Source organism: Podarcis bocagei, assembly GCF_964188305.1.
Source record: "Podarcis bocagei genome assembly, chromosome: 5".
In the NCBI taxonomy this organism is placed as follows: Eukaryota; Metazoa; Chordata; class Lepidosauria; order Squamata; family Lacertidae; genus Podarcis; species Podarcis bocagei.
Window position 1 is genome coordinate 92,338,516 of NC_138129.1, and position 23,688 is coordinate 92,362,203.

Consider the following 23,688-nt stretch of genomic DNA (forward strand, 5'->3'; position numbering starts at 1 on the left):
GAGAAGACTCCCTGGAAAAGACCCTGATGTTGGGAAAGATGGAGGGCACAGGAGAAGGGGACGACAGAGGATGAGATGGTTGGACAGTGTTCTTGAAGCTACCAGCATGAGTTTGACCAAACTGCGGGAGGCAGTGGAAGACAGGAGTGACTGGCGTGCTCTGGTCCATGGGGTCATGAAGAGTCGGACACGACTAAACGACAACAAAACTACATTAGTTTAAGCAAAGCTGCTTATGGTACCCCCCCTTTTTTTACAACTAACACTTCTTGTCTGTATATTTAACATGACAATTTAGTGCCCTCTGCCTGGTTGAGGACTGCTTTATCTCCACTGAAACCGAGCACTGAATGACAGATACACACACGAGAAAGTAAAGGGATTGGGGAGGGAGTCTTGTAACTCCTGCCTGCAGACCGCTGCTAACATTAATTCAGTCATTATATCAAGTAAGTAGTTAATTAAATTTAATATTAATTTTCTGCTTAAGATTAAGTTGATGGATTATGCTGAAATGGCAAAAATGACCGGAAGAATCAGAAATCGGGAAGACCAAAATTTAAATAAAGAACGGGGAAAATTTATAATAAAAACCATTGTAAGCAGTTAAAATTGTTAGTAGGATTGGAATAATTGTAGTTTAATGGTGAGTTTTGGATATAATGGAGCTGTAAAAGATTTGGATTATTATAAAAGATGTAGGAGGAAATGACTAACAAGAAGATCCACAAAGGGGATAAGGGAAGTCGAGGAGATTCTTTGGAATCTTGTATTTATGTTGGATATGTGATTGTAAAACTGTAATTTGAAAAACCACACCCACACATATATATTTTAAAATGTAGTATTAATTTTATTGTCACTAACACACACACACACACACACACACACACACACTCATTCATACTCATTCTACAGCAAAACCCAAGATGCAAAAAATGACAGTAATCATAGACAACGTAGTTGCTCCTAGAAGATAGGAGCAGGCATGGACAACAGCCACATGGAAACCCCAAGACTGTCCCTTCAAAGCTAATGAACAGCACCAACTTCTACATTCAGTCGGCATCTCTGGCTTGTGCTCTTTTCATGGGTGGGATGCAAAGCACCTGGCCAAGTCCTTGGGCAGCTTCATAAACCTTCTGCCTGCCTTCTTCCTGTCTCCGCTTCAGCTCTGCCTTCAGCCTTGCTTCTTTTTTCCTCAGATCCCTGATCACAACTGTTGCTGTTGCACCTTCTGCGATGGATTTCTGGGGTTTTGCTGACCTGACTGTTTTGCTGGTCTTTAAACACTTGCCTTTAAATACAAGTCTGTATGGTCCGTGCATCGCGCCGATTCTATTGCCACTACTGTGGCATTTCAGATCAGACAGCTTCAGCTCCACGATGTCTTGTGTTTTTTTGACAGCCGTGCAAAACTCACTCTCTCCTAGCTGCTCCTGCTCTCTTGCTCGGACCTGCGAAGAGGAAAGGACAACTCAGCTGATAATATGTGATCTAAAAGAGCAATGAGAGAACAGAGTTTTATTTTGTCAGTCTTAAGTTAATTAACAGAGCTCAAAGAAACCCTTGTTGTCTTTATAAACAGGACCCCAGGCATCTTATTACGATTTCTATTAACAGGCCAAAAACATAAATACAGAGTTCTGAAATCAATCTGTCTAGATTTCTAACAGGCCCCCAAATCAACCCTTACCATTCCACAGCAGCTCAGTTTCCTGTAGGCTATAAGCTCACCCAGCCCATCATATAGAGTCAACAGATCTTTCCTGTATCTGTCCAGTTCTTGAAGTGTTCTCTTAATGCCATAACAATACAGATCAGCACTTGGCAAAATAGTGTCCTTGTTAAACGTGTTGTGGGGTTTTGCATCTTCTGTTTCAGGACTGAAAAGGGTCTCCTGGAAGGTGGAGAGAGGGGAATCACAAAGTTGTATTATTATTTTTTAATGAGGAACTTATTGCCACATTTGTCTAGAGACTGGTGCAACAGATAAACAAGCCAGGTTAGCTTTATATCCAACCTCTGTTTGTGAAATGGTATGCAGTTCTTGAGCAACATATTCTCTTCTCAGAGAATACAGAAAAGTTGCTTATTCCTAGCAAAAGGATTTGTTTAGGCACTTGCAAATGGAAACTGGTACCCTCATAAGAGCAAAAAACTGTGTCGGGAGAGACTTTGCAAGAAAAGCAGATGCAAGACTTCTTAAATCTTTGTCGCAACAACTAAAACCACACCACCTTCTGATCCTTTTGTTAATGGCTGTGTTGGAAGGAAACACAGACACATCACTTTAAAAAGAATTGCCCAAAATTAAAATTCCTAACCTTGCTAAATTTAAAAAGAGGGAGAAAAACCTTAGCATACTACACCATTTTTGCATTAAGGGATTATATTGCTGATTAACATATTGCAAAAACAGCTGCTTGCTATAGAACTTGTCTAGCTGAATTTACTGCAAATATTTAAAAGATTCGAGCAGAGCTGGAAGAGCTCCAGGTCTGGAATCTAGAATATCTGGAAACGTTGCACAATTTCACCAGTGATCAAGTTGGTGTGCAAAAGTGTTATCGGCTCCTATGCAAGTCAGTGCAAATGCATTTGTGGGTTTTGAACTACTTTACAGAAAGATTCCTAACCTCTTTGCTACATGGGAACAGAATCCAAATACTCATTCTGTCAACACATTGTCTTTAAGGAATATTTTCCGCAGCTGTAAATGTGCTGAATGCTTACATTATATATGTATTTGCTCTTGAAGCCTTCATCAGATGCAAATAGGATTTTATTGATTCTTAAAATCATTCAACACTGTCCAGGGAAATCTGCAATTCCACAATGCTACCTGACTGCAATTCTAGTGGCTCACAAAATTTAGTGCCCTGCAGTTTGTAATGAAGGCATTTTGTTCACAGCAACGTTTATACTGTCATATTTTAAAAAGTACAAAAGAAGAACAGACATTTCTTTCATTTACAATTACTGCAGATGTACGGCATGGCACTTTGCTCCTGTCAGCCGAAGTCCAGCATTGCAACTGAGATAAAATTAAGCAGCACAGGGAGTTCTTAGGAAGCTCTTTCACTGGTACTCGCAAGTCCACAAAAAATATGGAATACATGTGGTTTGAAGCAAGATCTCCTAATTTGAGTGTTACGCTTATCATAGCAGGGAAGGAGAGCAGGCATGGTGCCGAATGAGCCAGAGAATGTTTTGGAGTGGAGCAAGACTTACAAGCAAGACTCAGTGCAGATGGTGACAGCAGTCACGAAATTAAAAGACGCCTGCTCCTTGGGAGAAAGGCGATGGCAAACCTAGACAACATCTTAAAAAGCAGAGACATCACCTTGCCAACAAAGGTCCGTATAGTAAAAGCCATGGTTTTCCCAGTAGTGATGTATGGAAGTGAGAGCTGGACCATAAAGAAGGCTGATCGCCGAAGAATTGATGCTTTTGAATTATGGTGCTGGAGGAGACTCTTGAGAGTCCCATGGACTGCAAGAAGATCAAACCTCTCCATTCTGAAGGAAATCAGCCCTGAGCGCTCACTGGAAGGACAGATCGTGAAGCTGAGGCTCCAATACTTTGGCCACCTCATGAGAAGAGAAGACTCCCTGGAAAAGACCCTGATGTTGGGAAAGATGGAGGGCACAAGGAGAAGGGGACGACAGAGAATGAGATGGTTGGATGGTGTTCTTGAAGCTACCAGCATGAGTTTGATCAAACTGCGGGAGGCAGTGGAGGACAGAAGTGCCTGGCGTGCTCTGGTCCATGGGGTCACGAAGAGTCGGACACGACTAAACGACTAAACAACAACAACAACAAGACTTACAAGAACCAAGTTTACATTACTGCTTTGACATTCTCATCAGCAAAGAGGGCAGTCCATGCACTGTCATAGGCCTCAACATAAGCTCCCACCACAAATACTGTCTTAGACCTAGAGCAAGCATTGTACTGTAGCTTTTAATGAGGTTTTTATTCATAATGATAATCTTCTCCACCTTTTAAGCAGGAACTCTTGCTGGCTATGACCAGCTGGAACAAAAGGCCAGGAAAATATACCTGTGTAACATTTCCCCCACCCCCAGAAAAACAATACACAAAATACGTAACTTGTCCCTCAAGTATTTAATCATACCATCCAATGCCAGTAAACTGGTTCCAGGAGCTTCCACTTGAGAAAGGCTTCCAGTCGAGAGCTATCCGATTCAACCAACTGCAACAACTGAACAAAAAGGGGTGGGGTGGGAGAGGAAAGTTTTCCACTATTACTATGAGACTGAAAGTAATACAGCCACTCAGCACAGATCAGATAGGATTCTGTAACAGATCAATCCAAATTCTGCACATCAACCACCAAGGTTTTGAAGCCAGATTTTAAAAAATTGCTTCCCATCAATATCAATATTTTGCATTTATGTAAAGGGTGAGATTTCACCCCTCCCATATCCAAGAATCTGCTGTTTTCTGCTGATTCTCCAGAGAGGAGGGGGCAGTTTCTGCTCTCTACTTATTCCGCTCCAGCCTCACATCAAAGAGAGAGAGAGACTGAGTGTTAGAGAGAGATCGTGTGTATAGATAAGGTTGCTGCTAAGAGCAGCTGCAGACACTCAGTGCAGTTCAGCATTTTAGTTTATACCTCATTTAGCTCTGTATATAGTTGTGTATTATAGCTGTAGATAGAATAAAGAAGATATTCTACAGAGCTGCTCTCCGAGTCGTTTATGCTCTGCTATACTCTGCTGTGCGACGACTGTCTTCTTGTTGGAGTGAATCCGGTGCTCACAACTCTAAGCTGTGAGTCCACAGCACTTAGACCTGTTCAGGGACGCGGACTTATAAAAAATATTGGGGGGGGGGCCCCCGGGAAAGCTCATGAATAATAAATAAGCTCATGAATATGCAAATAAAGTGGCTCCGGCCCTAAATAGGGCAAGCCACGTCCCCCCAGCCAGCCGATTGGCTGCCTGGGAGGTGTGGCCAGTCGGGATTCCCCTGTTCTCGCGGGGGCTGAAACTGCCAGGAGGAAGGAAATTCCCCCCGGCAGTGCCTTGGCAGTGGCGGTGGTGCTGCGAAGCAGCGAGGCAGGAGCCCCCGCCCCCGGGGATTCCCTAATCTCGCGGGGGACGGCCGGGGCTCTCCGACTAGGGCGCGCGGCTGGCTGGCTGGCTGGCGAGGGAGCAGGTGGGGAGGAGGCGGGGGACGGCGGCGGCGCTCTGCTGGAAGGGCGCCCGAGATTATTGGGGGGGCTGAGCCCCCCAAAAAAATTTTTTGAGGGGGCTCGAGCCCCCTCAGGCCCCATGGAGTCGGCGCCTATGGACCTGTTCCTGTGCAGAAGGTGTTCTCTGGAAGTGCTACCCAGCTCGCCTGGCCCAGTCAGGGCTGAAGTGTGAGTCCAGTTGGTGGCACTGGCTCAAGGGTGATGCTGACATCGGGACCCCTGACCATTAGCTCCAGTCGTGGCCGGCTCTGGGGTTGTGGCGCTCATCTTGCTTTACTGGCCAAGGGAGCCGGCGTACAGCTTCCAGGTCATGTAGCCAGCATGACTACGCCACTTCTGGCAAACCAGAGCAGCGCACGGAAACACCATTTACCTTCCCGCCAGAGCGGTACCTATTTATCTACTAGCACTTTGACATGCTTTCAAACTGCTAGGTTGGCAGGAGGAGGGACTGAGCAATGGGAGCTCACCCCTTCGTGGGATTCGAACCGCCGATCTTCTGATCGGCAAGTCCTAGGCTCTGTGGTTTAACCCACAGCGCCACCCGCGTCCCTTACATTTATGTAGCACTTTACAATTCTTCACGTATATGGGGGTGGGTGGGGTTAAGATCACATCCGTCTAATGCATAGGTGGAGGAAGGTAAGAAGAGCCAACGTCCTAATGGCCAATCCAGCCCAACATCCTGTTCTCACAGTCAACAACCAGAGGGTCCCAATGTGGTCCCTCAAGCCCCCACTGATGTCAGCAGCTGCAGCAGAAAGGGAAAGAAGAAGACATAGCAGTGAAGCAGGCAGGGGGATGCAAATCACACCACCCCCAGGTGTTTGAGGAGTGGGGAGAACTCACCTCCACCTCGGCTGGTCTGCATGGCAGCTGCAGCCTTGTATCAGCAAGCGCATTTGTGTATGTCAGCGATACCCACTGCTGGGATGCAGCCCCAGAGTGTTGGCACCTGGGCCAGAAAGGTTAGCCAGCCCTGATCCACAGAACACACAGGAATTACCATTCTCTAATGCTGAAAGCTGCTTTGCATTAAAAAATTCACACTAGACATTTTGAATGTCTCCAAAAGCATTTCATTCCTTCCAAAGGGAACATATTTCACCGGAATGTCCTTTTCAGTGTCCTCCAAAATTTCCTTTGTTGTTGGAAAAACGGAAAGAAGTCTTTGGGGGGAGGGGGAGAAACCCACCAGTTTTTTCTCCCCGGGACTTCACATATCTAGCTGAACAATAACAGATACAGTGGTACCTCAGATTATGTTACCTTTGGGTAACGTAATTTCAAGTTACGAACGTGGCAAACCCGGAAGTGTATACTTCCGGGTTTTGCCATGTACACATGTGCAGAAGTGCTCTATCACGCTGCGTGCAGAAGCGGCATCTCCGGATATGGACTTTTCGGGTAAGTATGGACCCCCGGGACAATTTAAGTTCATATCCGGAGGGTCCATATATAATATATACAACTAACAATGAAACGCCTTATCTCACTATCAAATGATCAGCTGCAACAAGGGGGAAAGTTGGAGGAGCAGCTCTTGGGGATTCTTCTCAAAGCAACACATACCATCCTCATTTTGTGGCTGCACCCAGCCCCTCCACTGCCCTCCTAGTCATCGGTTTCATTTCAATTTTCATTGGCAATCTCAGCTCTTATTCCGAAGCATGCTGGGCCTCATTGTATCCAAGATAAAACCAAAGTCAGTGACAGTCCTAGCTTTGTTGAAAGTAAAGTTGCATTCCAGGGCAAATAAGAATAAAGCTGGAAGGGGCTTCTAAGGCCACCCAGTCCTGCAAATGCAGGAAATCTACATCTACACCATCCCTAGGATGAGGCCATCCTGCCCTCTGCTTAAAAATGGCTTACAAAACAGAGCCTAGCCATTTCCAAGGCAGTCTATTCCACTGTCAACTCATACGCAAAGGAAGTACATCCTGCTGTTTAAATGAAATCCTGTTTTGTAATTGGAAGCCGCTGCTTTTGGGCCCTGCTGTCTGGAGCCACACATGACAAAACTGCTAAACCCCTTCATCCTTTCCTCCTAGCACTCGGACTTCATGCCATGCACCATCTGCCACCCTCCACTGGGTATTTGCCAATATTCTTAAACTGTGGTTCTCAGAAATGGACACAGTACTCCAAGTAAGGTCTGACCAAGCCCAACAGAACAATTTAGCTTCTTGTGATCCGGACACTGCACTTCTGTGGACGCAGCAGAGAACTGCATTAGCCTTTTTTTGCTGCAACTTGGAGCTGGTTAGTTTGCGTTCTATTGTTGTTGAGCCAGTTGTGCATCTCATTCTTACTGCCTAAAAGTTTATATATCTCCGAGAGAATTAATTTTGTTTGGCCCAGTTCTCCACCCTCTCAAGACCATATTGGATTCAGTTCCTGTCTTCTAATTCACTAGCTAACCCACCCAGCTAGACGCCATCTGCAAAAAATATGATGGTTTATTCCTTTGTCCAAATCATTTATAAAGAAGTTGAGCCGTGTAGTTCCCACAAGCCACTCCTGGCCAGGTTGATGAGGAACTGTTGCTTGGCACTTTTTTTGGTATGATCGATCAACCAGCTACAAATCCAGCTAATAATAGTATTGTCTAGCCCACATATTAACAGCTTGCCAAAAAGAATATTACGAGGAACCTTGTCAAAGGCTTTACTGAAATCAAAATATACTATGTTGGAGTCATCAAAGCAAAATGGCAAGGATGCCTTCTGGCAGCCATCTGTCGACAAAAGCAAACTGCTGATGTAGGTTTCTGGAGCTAGAAAGGAGTCTCTGTAGGGCTGTACATCTGAGGTTTCCCAGCTGCCCCCGAATTCCTGTTCCTCACTCCCCCTCCATATTATAGTGGCGACAAAGTTCGTTTCAAATCTTATCTCAGCCACAAATGTACTTGTGTTCTGAGTTTAGCCCATATTTCTCTGCCTCAACCACCCAAAGGCGTGGTTTAAAAATACATACCTTAAAAGGTGGTTGTAAGAATGACTGTCATGGTTTATGTGTGAGCACTGTAAAGCACTATATAAATGCAAAATAAAAATTCCAAAGACTACAAATATAATATTTAGCATGCAGCCTCAATGTATTACATTAGTTCAGTGCATTACAATGGGGGGGGGGGGAAGGATTTTAGTTAACGTTAAACAAACTTTTCAAAATAGACCAGAACGTAAATAAAATTATGCTGAACTATGAATTGCCAAAACCTGAAATAGGATATTTACTAATAGATCTGCACTATAAAAGAGGCGTACTTTACTATTATAATGAGGTATACTACCTTACTCAGATTTAGTAACCAGCAACTGTACATGGAAGGAGAAATATTGGGCACTTCTTCATGAGGTGTCCCTCACACTAGGGCCAGGCGATGTCAGGTTTTCAACATCGCAATATGTTGTTGTTTAGTCATGTCCGACTCTTCGTGACCTCATGGACCAGAACACGCCAAGCACTCCTGTCTTTCACTGCCTCCCGCAGTTTGGTCAAACTCATGCTGGTAGCTTCGAGAACACTGTCCAACCATCTCGTCCTCTGTCGTCCCCTTCTCCTTGGGCCCTCCATCTTTCCCAACATCAGGGTCTTTTCCAGGGAGTCTTCTCTTCTCATGAGGTGGCCAAAGTATTGGAGCCTCAGCTTCACGATCTGTCCTTCCAGTGAGCACTCAGGGCTGATTTCCTTGAATGAATAGGCTTGATCTACTTGCAGTCCATGGGACTCTCAAGAGTCTCCTCCAGCACCATCATTCAAAAGCATCAATTCTTCGGCGATCAGCCTTCTTTATGGTCCAGCTCTCACTTCCATACATCACTACTGGGAAAACCATAGCTTTAACTATACGGACCTTTGTTGGCAAGGTGATGTCTCTGCTTTTTAAGATGCTGTCTAGGTTCACCCTAGGTTCACATGGCAATATATCGCCAGGCAAACATTGTGATCTGGTGATCAACCGTGATGTTCAAAACACTGGTTCCCACCACAGCACTGCTAGGCGTGGAGGTGAAATCGCTGAGGCAGTTTCACCCCAGTGCCTCACCACACCAGGGAGGAAGCAGCTTCACACTTTCCAGCTGAGCAGCCCCATCCTTCTCCGGCTTGCACATGAGCCCGAGAAGCATCAGGACTGTTCAGCTGGGAGGTGCAATCCAATCTCTTTCCTCCCGGTGGATCGCTCTGGAGGAAAAAGCCCAGCTGCCCATCCCGCTGGCTCCCACGGTGGCAAACAAGCAGCCAGCCAGCCAGGAAGATGGGAGAGGCTCCCTCTGCCTGGCTGGCTGTGTGTTTGCCTCCTCGCGAGCAAGGCAGCCAGCCGGGGTGCGAGAAGGCTCTCGCCCCCCAGCTGAGCAATCCCCATGCCCCTCCTGCTCTCATGCAAGCCAGAGGGACCTGGGGAATTGGTGGGAGGAACAAGCTGTACCGGTGCCTCGCCGATTGTTTTCCCCTCTGCTGGTATGAGAGGTAGACCATGATGGTGGTTTCACTCAGTAGTATATCGCTGGCGAAACTGCTGTCACTCCTGAGTCCCACTGCCTCCAGCGCCCGGCTGCAGTTTGTTTCTCCCTCATTTGACTCTCCACAGATGTCAGCTATGGACTTGCCTGGTTTTGCTAGTTTGCCTCACAGATCATTCAGAATCTGAGTATTTTCGGCTTCAATGCACATTAGAATGCTGCTGAATCTATTAAGAAAAAATTCTGCAGCAAGACTAAAAGAAACCGGCACCATGTCCAGGGATTGGGACCAGGATGAGAAAATTGAACAAACTAATGATTAAGAAAACCCAACAGGAATAGAGAAGACCACACATCCTTCCTAATTTGTTTGAACGCTCACTCAAGTTTGTCAGTAGTGTATATTGCTTTTCCAGTTCTCCTAAGAAAGGAATGAATATAAATGACAACCAGAAATTCTTTGAATACTTGCATCAGTTACCTTCCATTAACACCCACATTTAAAATATGTGCTTGATACAGTATATCAAGTGATTAATCCATGACATCCTTCTTTAATAAGTTAACTATTTTACAATCTTGTTGTTCCACCTGCTACAAGGTCAACATTGGGAGATCATGCAGGGACAAAGGAAAGACAGAGATACTGAAGGTACTGGGAAGGGGCAAATTTATAGGTTAAAGCTACGCAAACAGTTCTGCTTCTTTCCAACTAGAATAATCAAGAGTAGAAAGAAAATTTTGCACAGAAACACCTTTTCATGTCCATCAAAGTGTTCTCAGAGTGGAGCGTATTATAATTATTTCAATTTAGTACCTGCCCTTAACCATCAATTCCCAGGACAGGTTAAATCTCTGGAAAGGGTGTCCACAGATTTCCATTTTTTTTGGGGGGGGGGTACCATATAAAGTAACCATCAGAAAAAAGTATGCTTGCTACACAGTCCAGTAATTTATAAAGGCCTTGATAAGCCAGAGTATCATTTTTCAAGAAGCAATAACTCCACGTGCTTGGCCAATAAAACGTGGCAAGCAATGACTCTTTTCTGAAGCTTCCCTTTAAAACGGTGACAGCAACTATAGCACTGCAGCTCTATTAATTCTCTTTCTGGTGTGGAAAATTTTCAACTGAGGGCACATACAGGTGACAGATTACGGCCAAGGGAAAATTTTAGCTCAAGGCAATAATGCCGCCAAGTAGAAATGACCAGCTTGAACATTATTAAACATTACTGGAATGCTGCCAGGGCTTCCCAGTGGGGCACTAATTGCCTAGCTAAAAAAATAATACCTGAAGAAATATGTTGCAGGGGACCTCAGATGCATTCACATCCACAAGCAGAGCTTCAGGTACTGTGGATCTCAAATATCACACTTGTTCTAACGTGAAGGGCAGATTAATGTATTCCTTGGTATCTCAGCAGTGCTATCTATCATCCATCCATCCATCCATCCATCCATCTATCATCTGTATTTGCCAGTACAGTGGTGCCCCGCAAGACGAAAAACTCGCAAGACGAAAAACTCGCTAGACGAAAGGGTTTTCCGTTTTTTGAGTCGCTTCGCAAGACGAATTTCCCTATGGGCTTGCTTCGCAAGACGAAACGTCTTGCGAGTTTGTTTCCTTTTTCTTAAAGCCGCTAAGCCGTTAATAGCCGCTAAGCCACTAAACCGTTAATAGCCGCTAAGCCGCTAATAGCCGTGCTTCGCAAGACGAAAAAACCGCAAGACGAAGAGACTCGCAGAACGGATTAATTTCGTCTTGCGAGGCACCACTGTAGAGAAATTACAGCACTGTCTTTTGTAGCCAGGATGATGCCATATTCTGCCAGTGGTGGAGATATGGTATATTTCAGCCTGCTTATGCAGGTATCTCAGTGGCTACCAAACTTGGGGCAGCAGCAGATGAGGCCCTGCCAAAGATAATTAGCAGGGGCGATGGGAAAGGCAAGGACAACACTTTTTCTACAGGCCAGTCCATTTTGGTGGATTGAGCCTTTCCCCTCCGAGAGGCAATTGGAACCAATGTGAGGAAGAACAGCAGGACCCTCTGCCCTGGCATGAAGGTGTGTCACCTTTACTGCTGCAGCAGGTGCAATGAGATTACCGGCAGATTCAAGCAAGGCCACACCTTAAACTACAGTCACTTCAAGGAAGCTCAGGATGACAGGCTATTTCTTGAAAGAACATCCAATCCCTTTACCTTTTGAGTCTTTTTTTGTTTCAATCTTTGAGCCAGAGGGGAGAGATGGTTTTACTACTAGTATCTCCACTACTAGTAATTCTGGGGGGCCTTTTTTTAGTTTGAAGAGGATGGTAAAAATGCTTTAAATAAATGGAATTTCATTTGTAGGGAACCTTTTTTTTCAGACAAGTAAAATTGTTGTTGCTTCAGTTGGCCTTTGAGAATTAACAATGGCTCAGCCTTGTTTGTTTTGATTGCTGAATTGTTGCTTTCAGCTCATATTATATACAGTATTTGTTGTTGTTTTGTTATCTTAATTGCAAACCACTATAGGAGCTTATTACAAATATTTCTACAGCACAATAATTGTGTTACATTACAAAATATTACTATACAGTACCATCAGAATAGGATGATTTGCACACGGTGATCTCAGGAGAATGAATGCGTATTGCAACTGGCCACGTGGCAAAAGTGTCACCACAATGTTCATCATTTGCTCAGCAAGCCAGACAGTTTTCCCATTTGTCTCATTACCTACTGAATGGCAATCCCAGGAAACTGCCATCTACCCTGTCAAGAGGTCAAGCATGCAGCACATTCATCTTCCCTGAGGACACTCCTGGCTCAGGCTTGCATTTTTGTCCATTGTGACTGCCTTGCAAACCTGAAGCAGGTAAGAAAAGGACCAGTGACAGGTCGTGGGACTAAAGAACAACAAACAGAATAGGAGAGGCAGCAGTGACCTGCCAGGGAGCACCATGAAGGGAAGCAAAGGGGGCGGGCTGCCTTCAGTGATCACACAAACTACATGGCAGAGAAGGAGAACTTGCATTTCTGGGCAAACTGCTTGCACATCTATGATCTATCCCTACATAGTAGCTGATTACCTGGAACCCTCTCAGATTGGCAACCCAGATTACTTGTTGTTTCAAGATGTGACCATCATTCTGATATATTATACAAATCTGTTTGAACTGTTTATGTTAATACTAAAAGTGTTGCAAGTCATTCTGACCCTTTGGAATATGGTTGGATGATAGTTTTAAATTAAATACAAAAATAGTGATTGGAAATATCGACAGATAAAACTATGCTGAAGAGAAACTTTGAAAGGCAATTTCTTTACATTGAAAAGCAGGTGCTGAAGTCCGACAGCTGGTGAAATAGCTGTATTTTAATTGGAAACGTCCTGTCATTCCTTTCCCCCCGCAAAAAAAAATTACACCTTATCTGTCAGAACCAGATTGCTTACTTTATGATAGTTCTCCGTGAAAAAGAATTATATGCTTCACTAAAAGCAGGATAACACTTTTAGGATGGCTAGTGGCAGACACAAACACTGAATAGGCCTATCCTTTGAGGAGAAGCTAGAACACAAAGTAATTTGTATCATCATCATCCAGCAAAGGGGCTATTTGCAGTAAGATATACTAATATGCCAACCTAGCAGTTCGAAAGCACGTCAAAGTGCAAATAGATAAATAGGTACTGCTCCAGCGGGAAGGTAAACGGCGTTTCTGTGCGCTGCTCTGGTCCGCCAGAAGCGGCTTAGTCATGCTGGCCACATGACCCGGAAGCTGTCTGTGGACAAACACCAGCTCCCTCAACCAATAAAGCGAGATGAGCGCCACAACCCTAGAGTTGGCCACGACTGGACCTAATGGTCAGGGGTCCCTTTACCTTTTATACCAATATGGGGATGCGGATGGCGCAGTGGTCTAAACCTAGGGCTTGCCGATCGGAAGATCGGCAGTTCGAATCCCTGCAATGGGGTGAGCTCCTGTTGTTCAGTCTCAGCTCCTGCCCACCTAGCCGTTTGAAAGCATGTCAAGTGCAAGTAGATAAATAGGTACCGCTCCAGCGGGAAGGTAAATGGCGTTTCCGTGCGCTGCTCTAGTTTGCCAGAAGCGGCTTAGTCATGCTGGCCGCATGACCCGGAAAAACTGTTTGCAGACAAACACCGGCTCCCTCGGCTTATAGAGCGAGATGAGCGCGCAACCCCCGAGTTATCCGCGAATGGACGTAACGGTCAGGAGTACCTTTACCTTTTATACTAATATGCTGGTTTTTTCATTCAACTGTGGTATAATTATCCAAAGAAACTTTAACTGAAGTGTGATACAGTTTTGAGAAAGGTCCGTCTCCCTATTATGCCAAGCTATATTGACACCGAAGAGGAAAAGCAGTAGCAGCTGCCGCCAGGTACCTTCCATCATGTCTGGATCTCACCTGGCTTTCAGCCACTGACTGCCACCACTGAGGCTCCTAGAAGGAGAGGAAGCAGCAGCCCTCCCACTGTGTTGCATGGCCTGCAGAACCTTGTAACTAAGAACTGGTGCCTGGCTTTGCTTTTTACCTATTCCATTCTCATCCCCTTTCCTGTTAGACTGTAAGCCAGAGGGCAGAGATTGCCTTTTCCTATGGTCTTTGTAAGCTGAAAATTGAAGCAAAATCCTTTAAATAAACAAAGTAACTTATGCCAGAGCGGCATGGTTTGAATTTGCATAAGGCCACTTAGGCTTTAGCTGGATGATTCTTAAAAACATGTCTGTATGTGAATTATTTAAATGGGTTTTTTTTCCTCCTTAGCCCCAAACACTTGGATATTTCTCTACTGCCAAGCCAACGTAGAGCCACCCTCAGGTAGTAGATAGCACTCACTGGTGTTTTCGTTTTCCTTGTTTTGTGTCCAAAGAGCAGTAAAAATTAAGGCATGAAGTCCAAAACGTAACAAAATCCTGGCACCAAGGCCTGAGTAGACTGGACAATCAGCAAAAAAGGTCTTAAAAACTTGGGACAGATATAGGGACAAAGATAAAGGAAAGTCAAAGCCAACAAATGCTTAATACCACCAATTAGAAGCAAAATAGATGTAGATCCTCGCTAGCTGATCGAAAGGATTCTATGGAAAAAGATACTAGAATCTATTAGCATGAAGGGAAGGAGTTCAAAGCTCTATTTCCTGTGCCTCAAGGAAGAGGCTGGAATCTGACCTTTTGTAAGTGTACATACTATAGAGAATGAAATTTCCTATGAATCTAGGCATATGTGAGAGTGCCATGCTCTTTGGAATGCATGCAACCTACAACAACACACACATTGGCTCTCAATGCTCCCGTCAATTGAGGTCCACAGTGTGTGTGTCTATGGGAAGATTTTCTCTGTGGTGTCTCCGTGCTTATGCAAAGACCTCCTCTTTGTTATGCTTGGCACTGCTCTCCTTTTGGAGAGAGATGACGGCATACCTCTTTGTCTAGGCTTTGGGGGAGGCCTAGGGTGCACTGGGGACTGAGCGTGCTTCTGCCTCATTTTTGCTGCTTTTCAGCTTTCTTACTGGGATTTTATTGTGTACTGTTACTGTTAAAGCTTACTGTTAATGATATGGATGTGGGTTTTTTAGTTTATATTATCAACTTTTGGTTTTAACAGAGATGTATTCCCCACCCTGGGACCTTTGAGTGAAGGGTGGATTGCAAGCGCTTGTAACAATTCTCTTGCAAAGGCCTCAAGGTGCTGGTACAGTCCAATGGCATCAGCCTGCATCTAGGCACCCAGCACATCAAGAGACCAGCCAGTCCGCTTGGGGAATCACGGAGCTAGGAAGTCTTCCGTTTCTGGTGGATTATGGCTTGAGGGCTGAAAATCTAGTCCTCCAATTCTGGCATACATATTGATTCACAGAATTCTCCATAGTTTCTAACATAGCACTATGCCACAAAAGGATTACCTGTTTGTAATTCTCTGGTTGCCTTACAACATCTGCTTCTGTGATGGAGAAATGGCCAATAATTGGATCAGTATGAGAACCAATTGTGTATGAATGTACCTGGAACAGAGAGATGTGGGCTTAGAAATTATATCTATCTGTATACATGCACACACCACCTATCTCATAATCAATACATTAATAATATTGGTACACTTGAGACGAATAGATTACGAGCACGCATGTCAATTTCTAAAGAAAACTATGAATGAATTTTCATTCTGTTTTGATCTCCATAGTCTTCAAAATTAGAAAGAAAGAAAAATTCTCAGGATTTGAATAAGGCAGCTTGCTGTTATTTTTTCCTGCGAAGTGTAGTCTGCAGCAAAATAATATTAGATGGGTTATATCTACAACCCAAAACTAGTTTTACTTTAACCTTAATGCAGAAAGATCAAATATCTACAAGCCAAATCATTACCTTATTCAGGAGCTTGCATTGTTCTTGCTGTTCAGTGTGGCATTTTCGCCACTGGAACTGCAGACGGCCATTTAACCACTGCAGGTATCGGACATCCCTTTGGCCTTTCGCATGAGATTTTGGAGCCAGGCTTTCTCCACCCTGCAGGCTTTTCAAAGGTGTATCACACTAAAATTGGAAGAAAGGAACAAAATCTTGAAAAAAATACTTTCCCGCAATATGTGTATCTTTAGACTAGGAATGGCTAAGCTTTTGGGATCAAAGAGCCACAGTCTGCCACTGCAACTCTTCTGGGGGGTGCAAACCAGCAGTTGGTGTGGCCCCCCATCTACTTTCACATGAATGCTTTCACATGCATGCACACAGCCACAGAGACGATTAGCATCACCACGCACAGCTTCTGCTTCTTCCTGTCGAGGCTGGGTGGGCAAAGCCACCGCCTCCTCTAGCACCCGGTCCCGGTGCCCAGAGGAAGGAGCCCCAGCCCCAGAAGGCACAGGGCAAATCTGCCATTCCTCTAGCGCCTGCCTGCTTGTGCTAAGGTGGTCGAGGCAGCCCCACGAATGCAAGGCAGCTCTCATCATTGTGCACAGATGCAGAATTAATTCTTATGGATTTAATAGATTTATTGAAAGTAAGTTCATGCTTTCACACGGCTGATAATGCTTTATAATTGCAAATATGTTTTTCTGCTATACTGACTTTCATTCTGATATTTTGTGTTAATCAAGTTGCTGTTTTCTGTGAGCCGCTTTAGGTTTCCCTCAGGAAAGACAATCAGAATATAAGAAACCAATGAAATGAAAATGAATTATTATTCTTGATCATTGCAAGTGGCAGCCTTTTTCTGCTCAAGAGTGGAGTAAAATGTTTTTAGTAAATAAAAAAACAAAAGATTCAGGAGATTCAGAGAACTTTCTAAACCCCAGAAGAAAAGGCAGAGAATAGTGATCGCAACAAAGCAAAGCAATTCTCACAGCAGCCATATTGCTAGGGAGCATTTTGAATCCGTTTAAAGAAGCGGGAAATATGAATGTCCTCCCCATAAAGTCCACAACCAGGACAACTAAGTTATTGGACTCAGGCAGAGATGGGAGACGAGGAGCAGGGGGGGGGGGGGAGCCAGCTGAATCACCCACCAGCACAGTGATCACATGAACAAGGCTGGCACAAAAGCTAATAAATATTTTGCAAACCTTTTAAAAATCATTCTGAGTTCTTGAGGGTGTAATGAGCCAGTAAAACTGAGGAAGGACCTGTGCCCTTGCTCTCTTAGCTACTCCAAACCCCATTGTGTTGCAGAACACATTGCCTGTAGATTCTGTATGATGCTGCAAACTCTCAAAGAGCCCCATTGGAGTCATACTTGTGGCACAATTACACTATCTTGGGGAGAATCAAATATTTATATTTCAATCATTTTTAATATAACTGGCAAGCTGGGGAAATGTGTTCTGCAAGGAAAAGCAAGTGCAAGATGCCTCTGCATTGCTGCAAGTGTAAACCATTGCTCAATGGAACAATTTTCCTATTGGAAAGACTTTCTGCTATAACTGTGCTGCCACCCATTGGCAATTTAAACAGCACTTACAGAAGTGGGTTGTGGAACAAGGTGCAAAGTTCAAGAAATCCATTTTGCAGGCAACCAAGAGATATATTAATGACTCAATTCCGAGGCTTCTACAGAAATATATTTAAAACCAGGCATTACTATACAACAAGCTCCAGCTTTGGTCTCTGGTGTCTAATTTTTACAGTTTTATGGTCCGTCCCCCCATGTAAACTGCCTCATGAGGGCTTCCTCTAAAACAAGGGTGGGGAACCTCTGGCCCCCAAACCTCTGGATCTGGTCCATGGCCTCCCCTCTTCAGACCTGCTTCCCCATGGCAAACGGAAATATGCCTGGCCCCAGCTCCCACAAAGTCCAAGTAGACTTTGAAATTAAATATGTTTCCTCTGTAATGTTTTTAACTGCTTCTACTTTGGTTTTATTTTTAAGTGGCAGACTGTCCTGAATAAAGTTTCTAAAAAATAGTGGGATACTACCGTATTTTTCGCTCCATTGGACGCACCGGATCATAGGATGCACCGGACCATAGGAGGGGGAGAACAGGGAATAATTTTTTTTTCTTGTTCTCCCCCTCTAAAACAAGGTGCGTTCAAGGTACATTCACCAGAGCTTGTGGCGCTGGCAGTGAGGGGAAGCGCTGCTTTCCCCCACCGCCAGCCTCAAAGATCCCTGAAGCCTTTGGAGCGCAGCGCCCCGCTGCCCTGCAGAGGTTTGCGCGCAGCCGTCTCCAAGCTAGAGCAGCGAGACGGAGCCCTCCGTCTCGCTGTTCTGGCTTGGGAACAGCCTTGCTAGCTTCTGCAGGACAGCGGGGTGAAGGCACCCCGCTGCCCTGCAGAGGTTTGCGCGCAGCCGTCCCCAAGCTAGAGCAGCGAGACAGAGCGCTCCGCAGTGCTCCGTCTTCCTGTTCTGGCTTTGGGCTTAGCGGCGCAGCCTGCATTCGCTCTATAGGACGCACACACATTTCCCCTTAATTTTTGGAGGGGAAAATGTGCGTCCTATAGAACGAAAAATACGGTAATTATTAATAAAACTAGATTTTTGCATAAGTTAACTTATCCAGTATCAGTTCACAATGAATACAACTGTTTCCTTTAACAGTACTCTGGCGGTCTGTTGGCAAATCTATCCTATCAATAATCCAAAGTTCGATAAATTACAGAAGACAGACAGAGCACAAACACATACCGTACCTGTCAGCTCCTCCACTACAATGTGACCCCAAAGTCACAGAAGGGACTACTGGACTGACATTGCATGCAAAGAGAAGACTGACAACAGTTGCAGAAAATGCAACAATGAAAAGAACAACTGCGGTGCACAACTAATGTTTCCTGATGTCTTTCAGGAAAGTTTTGATACTTAATGCTTCTTGTTAAAAATGGATCAAGACCTCTTTCGTAATTCAGCTCACCTAAGCAGACTAAAATGTAATGTATCCAACAAGGTATACATCAGATTATTCCTGATATACAGGAATAAAAATATACAGTGGTGCCTCGCAAGACGAAAAGAATCCGTTCTGTGATTCTCTTTGTCTAGTGGTTTTTTCGTCTTGCGAAGCAAGCCCATTGACGGATTAGCGGCTTTTAGAGGCTTATCAGATCAGCTGATAAGCGGCTTAGAAAAAGGGGGGGGGGAGGAAAAAAAACCCCGCAGGAACTCGCAAGACATTTTCGTCTTGCGAAGCAAGCCCATAGGAGATTCGTTTTGCGAAGCACCTCCAAAACAGAAAACTCTTTCGTCTAGCGAGTTTTCCATCTTGCGAGGCATTCGTCTTGCGGGGCACCACTGTATTCCTCAAAATGCACTGGGAACCACATCTACTGTATAAGAGTCTTTTCTTAAACCAGCACTGTCATTTTCACGAAACAAGCAACAGCAACAAAACTGAAATACACATTCAAGTCCAGCCCTACCCTCCATCTTGTTCCTAGTTTTAAAAAAAAGATACCTGAAAATTATTGCCAAAAAAATTACTCACCATGCAAACAGTTGCTTCATCCCAAAGTTTCACTCTATTTAGGGCCAATAACTGCTCCATTAAGCTGATTCTGCATAGAAGCCAAGAAAATACCAATAGCAGTTCTCTGCTTCCCTCTGAACCATCAGGAGGAAGCTGATAAAATTCTGGTCTTCTGTAGCCAAGGCTCAACGCTACACTCCTGACGAATCTGACTTGGGTACCTAGGAAGCAGGTGATGATTATTATTATTAATAGTAGTACTCTGCACATTTAATAACTGGGTTGCCCCAGCCACTCTGGGCGCCTTCCAACATACATAAAAACATTGCAGATTAAAAAGCTTCCCTATACAGGGAAAGCAGATAAGGCAGCAGTTGTCACTTTCCACAATTTCAAAATCAACTGTGTCCTGGGGGAACAAAGCTCCAGAACAAATTCACACTGCAGGTGGGCTATGCAAATAACAGCAATGCAACTTCTCCCCGAGGGAGTTTCTGTTGATCATGTGAATGCCCTTTTGGTGCCAGGCCAGAAGCCTTTAACTTCCCAAGACACTGCAACAGCTGAGGAGATTGCAGACTTGGTTATAGCTATGAGATATTTTTACTCTCCTGTTTTACTAATTGTGGCTCTTTCCTAATGTGGCTGTTCTACTTTTTTTTTAATGGAAATATCTATTAAACAAACAAAAAGCTCTGTATTATGCATACACTTATCACTAATTTTTGCCAAAAAATTGTTATGTTCCCAGATTAATAGTAATTTGCTACCTGTGTCAGCAGGCTCCATCCATCCTCCACCTTGGAATTGCTTCAGAAGAGAGTATAGTAGTTTCCAGAATACTACAGTCTATTTAAGGAAGACAACAGCACTAAAAGATTTGCTGTATTGTTTACAATGCAATTCAATTGGGTGAAAGGAATCCACTAATCCCCCTTCCGCATAACACACACACACACAAAAACCCAAACCCAAGCTTCCCTCTGATGGCTCAGAGGGGAGCAGAGAATACCACAGTGGGTGGTATTCAACTTCAGTTTTAAACCCACTGAAAGCAATGGCGTTAACTTATTCATTAATTTCCATGGGGCTGCTCTAAGTAAAAGTTAAGCTGAATACCACTCAGTGCTTTTAGTCAATTTTAGGTGGTTTCATTTTTCAAAAAGGAAAGTGTCAAGAGAAATTGGGATTACAAATTGCAGTGGAATTTGAAGAGTGCAGGTTCTGCTCTGCTGTCCCCACAAACTGGGGTGGGGGAGCAAGGCTGCCTTCCTTAAAGATGCCAACCACTCATAAAACATTAAACCAACAGAATGCAATTCTCATGAGAGAGTAACCTTAGCTGATAAGAAACACATCCAGATCACAGAATGGAGCACTGCAGGCAGGCCTGAGCTGCGTATCTCCACCAATGTTAACCCCCCCCCCCCAACCTAACCACCATATGTAAGGATCACAACATTCGGGCCAAGACAAATGCAGATGGCTCTAGAACAGAGCTTCCCAAACTTTTCATGTCGGTGACACACTTTTTAGACATGAATCTTTTTGCGACACAGTAATTCAGTTTTGCATCATTTTGTGACACAGTAATTCAGTTTTACAGACTAACGCTAACCCTTTTCCAGCCCTGGGAGGAGCGTGGGGAGCGTTCACATCACACCTACACACTGCAGCCGGCAGACTAATGTGTCGCTACACACTTTGGAAAGCTCTGCTATAGAAACTGTGCAGTTGTGACCAATTTAGTGGGACTTCACTCCTTATAAATGTGCTTAGGACTGAAGCCGAGCCTTACAGCAATGGGCCTTAATAGCTCTGGAAGCCTTCCCCCCCCCCCAAAAAAATCTAGCTCACCCACAAATGAAAGGAGCAAAGCTTTCCCCTTGTGCAGAATGGGGATCCTAAGACAGGAGGAGGGGATAAACCTTTATGCAAACACTTGGGCTGGGCCCTCTTCGTTTTCATGAACTGACATCTAAAGGGCTGGCATGGTGCTGTATTAGCTTAAGTTACCTACATTTTATATATAGTTTTTTAAAAAAATTAAAGTTTTAATTCTATTAATGCCCAACTGATTGCCGATCTGCTGGGGGTCCGAGTTGAAGGCGCATATGAGGCTATTAACTCGGGTCCACTTCGTCCATGAAATCGCCTTTCGGGGGCGCGGACGGCCCCCTTCTACTGGGGGAATAGCAACCCGACTACAGGCGCCACATAAGGTAAAGGGACCGCTGACCATTAGGTCCAGTTGTGACCGACTCTGGGGTTGCAGCGCTCATCTCGCTTTATTGGCCAAGGGAGCCGGCGTACAGCTTCCACATCATGTGGCCAGCATGACTAAGCCGCTTCTGGCGAACCAGAGCAGCGCACGAAAACGCCGTTTACCTTCCCGCCGGAGCGGTACCTATTTATCTACTTGCACTTTGACGTGCTTTCGAACTGCTAGGTGGGCAGGAGCAGGGACCGAGCAACGGGAGCTCACCCCGTCTCGGGGATTCGAAATAACCCCCACCTATTTCTCCACGGAGCGCGGTGGCGCCCACCCTGCGGAACTCCCTGCCTCTTGAGAACAGGCCGGCGCCTTCCTGCTTCGGCACTTGCTGGGAAACGGAAGGACGACCCCGGGGGCTCAGAAACGCCACGGGGAACTTAAAACTTTTTGTGAGGCGATGCCTTTGTCTCGGTTTTTTTAAACCATTCTCCTATTTCCCCCCCCCCCCGCCAACCGCTTCGAGGTTCCTGCTGCTTTTCTGGGGTGTTTCGCGAAACAAAGGCGTGAGGCTGAGCGGGGCTGAGGGATCCCGCCAGGCCGCCCGCCCTCACAGACAGGCCGCTCGCGCGCCTTCCACCCACCGCATGGGGCCGGCCGAGCTTGGCGAGGCGGAAGGCCTCCGGGGGGACTCGAGGCCCTGGCAAGGCGGCGCCGAGAGCCCCCACGGCCGCCGGGAGATGCGACGCGGACGCCGCCCGCGCAGCCATCGCCCTCAGCGCCGCTTCCCTTTCGCGCCTCTCGCTCAAAGCGAGGCGCGGAGCCCACTGCGCATGGGCAGGGAGGCGCGGGCGCATGCGCGACTCCTTCCCCGGCGCCCTTTTACCCTCCTCCCTTCCTCCTCCTCGCGCCTGCCACTCAAAGCGAGGCGCGGGCCTCACTGCGCATGACAGGAAGCGCGCACGCGCGCGCCCACGGCGGGCGCATGCGCGACAGGAGGCAGTCCCGACACCTTCCCTCGCGCCCTTTTCCCCTACTCCTCGTCTTCGCGCCTCGAAGCTCACTGCGCATGGCAGGGAGCATGCGCATGCGCGGCGGAGGCCCCCCGACGCTAACCAGCGCTAGGGCCGCGGAAAGAGAGAGCGGGGGAATTTACGGGGCGAGTGCGGAGAGTGGGCTGTGGCCTGCAGGGGGCGCTCTTCGGATGGAGGGCGCTCCACAAATTATTAAATATGTATACTGTATACAGTATATGATGATTTATGGGGTGGTCTTTGGCTTAGGGAGTTGGGCAATGTCAAGAGTCTTTAAATTGTTAAAGGTATATTGTTAGAAGAAGTATACATGTAAAAATCAATAAAAATTATTAAAAAAATAAAATAAATGTTCCTGCATACTTTTGTTCAGGATCTGTCCCTCCTTGCAAGGAGGGGAGCGAACTCTGTTGCAACAGAAAAATAAGTTTCCTGCCCTGCTTTCCACTGGATCCTGCCTCCATCTATTCTTCTCTGACTGATCATGGACTTAGGAGGCGCAGAGTCCAATGGGGAGCTGGGCAGCAAAAGCTAAATTTTTACATCAGAGGCACACGAAGGGCCTCAGAGGATGATCTCGGTCCAGGTAGCTTCATATGGAAAGAGGCAGTCCTTGAGGTATTGCGGTCCTGAGCCATATATAGGTCAAACCCAGCACTTTGAACTGGGCCCGGAAACTAATTGGTAGCCGGTGCAGTTGGACCAGGACTGGTGTAATATGCTCAAAACTGTCTTGCAACCGTGAGCAACCTGGCTGCTGAATTCTGCACCAGCTGAAGTTTCCAGTCTTCAAAGACAGGTGCAGATATAATACCACACATGGAGGCAAACATAGGGTTGTGTT

At 45.5% G+C, this 23,688-nt stretch overlaps 1 protein-coding gene across 1 annotated transcript; it reads right to left on the reverse strand.

Moving 5' to 3' along the window:
- Nucleotides 1-641: 641 nt before the first annotated feature.
- TEDC1 (tubulin epsilon and delta complex 1) lies at nt 642-22,619 on the reverse strand. Its single transcript, XM_081194477.1, has 8 exons — nt 22,455-22,619; nt 20,369-20,447; nt 19,617-19,819; nt 16,066-16,233; nt 15,606-15,704; nt 4,142-4,228; nt 1,697-1,900; nt 642-1,457 (listed from the first exon to the last, which is right to left on the reverse strand). The coding sequence occupies exons 1-8, from the start codon at nt 22,578-22,580 to the stop codon at nt 1,059-1,061; spliced, it is 1,365 nt and encodes a 454-aa protein (XP_081050603.1). The 5' UTR covers nt 22,581-22,619; the 3' UTR covers nt 642-1,058.
- Between the last annotated feature and the right edge of the window lie 1,069 nt (nt 22,620-23,688).

Bases quoted from the DNA above. Each gene is read 5' to 3' on its own strand.
- TEDC1 (XM_081194477.1), bottom strand. From the start codon at position 22,580: ATGGCTGCGCGGGCGGCGTCCGCGTCGCATCTCCCGGCGGCCGTGGGG. The intron at 20,448-22,454 runs GTGGGTGGAAGG...TTCCTTAAATAG, and splicing joins AGCTCGGCCGGCCCCATGCG to ACTGTAGTATTCTGGAAACT. The intron at 16,234-19,616 runs GTGAGTAATTTT...TTCCAATTTTAG, and splicing joins ATGAAGCAACTGTTTGCATG to TGTGATACACCTTTGAAAAG.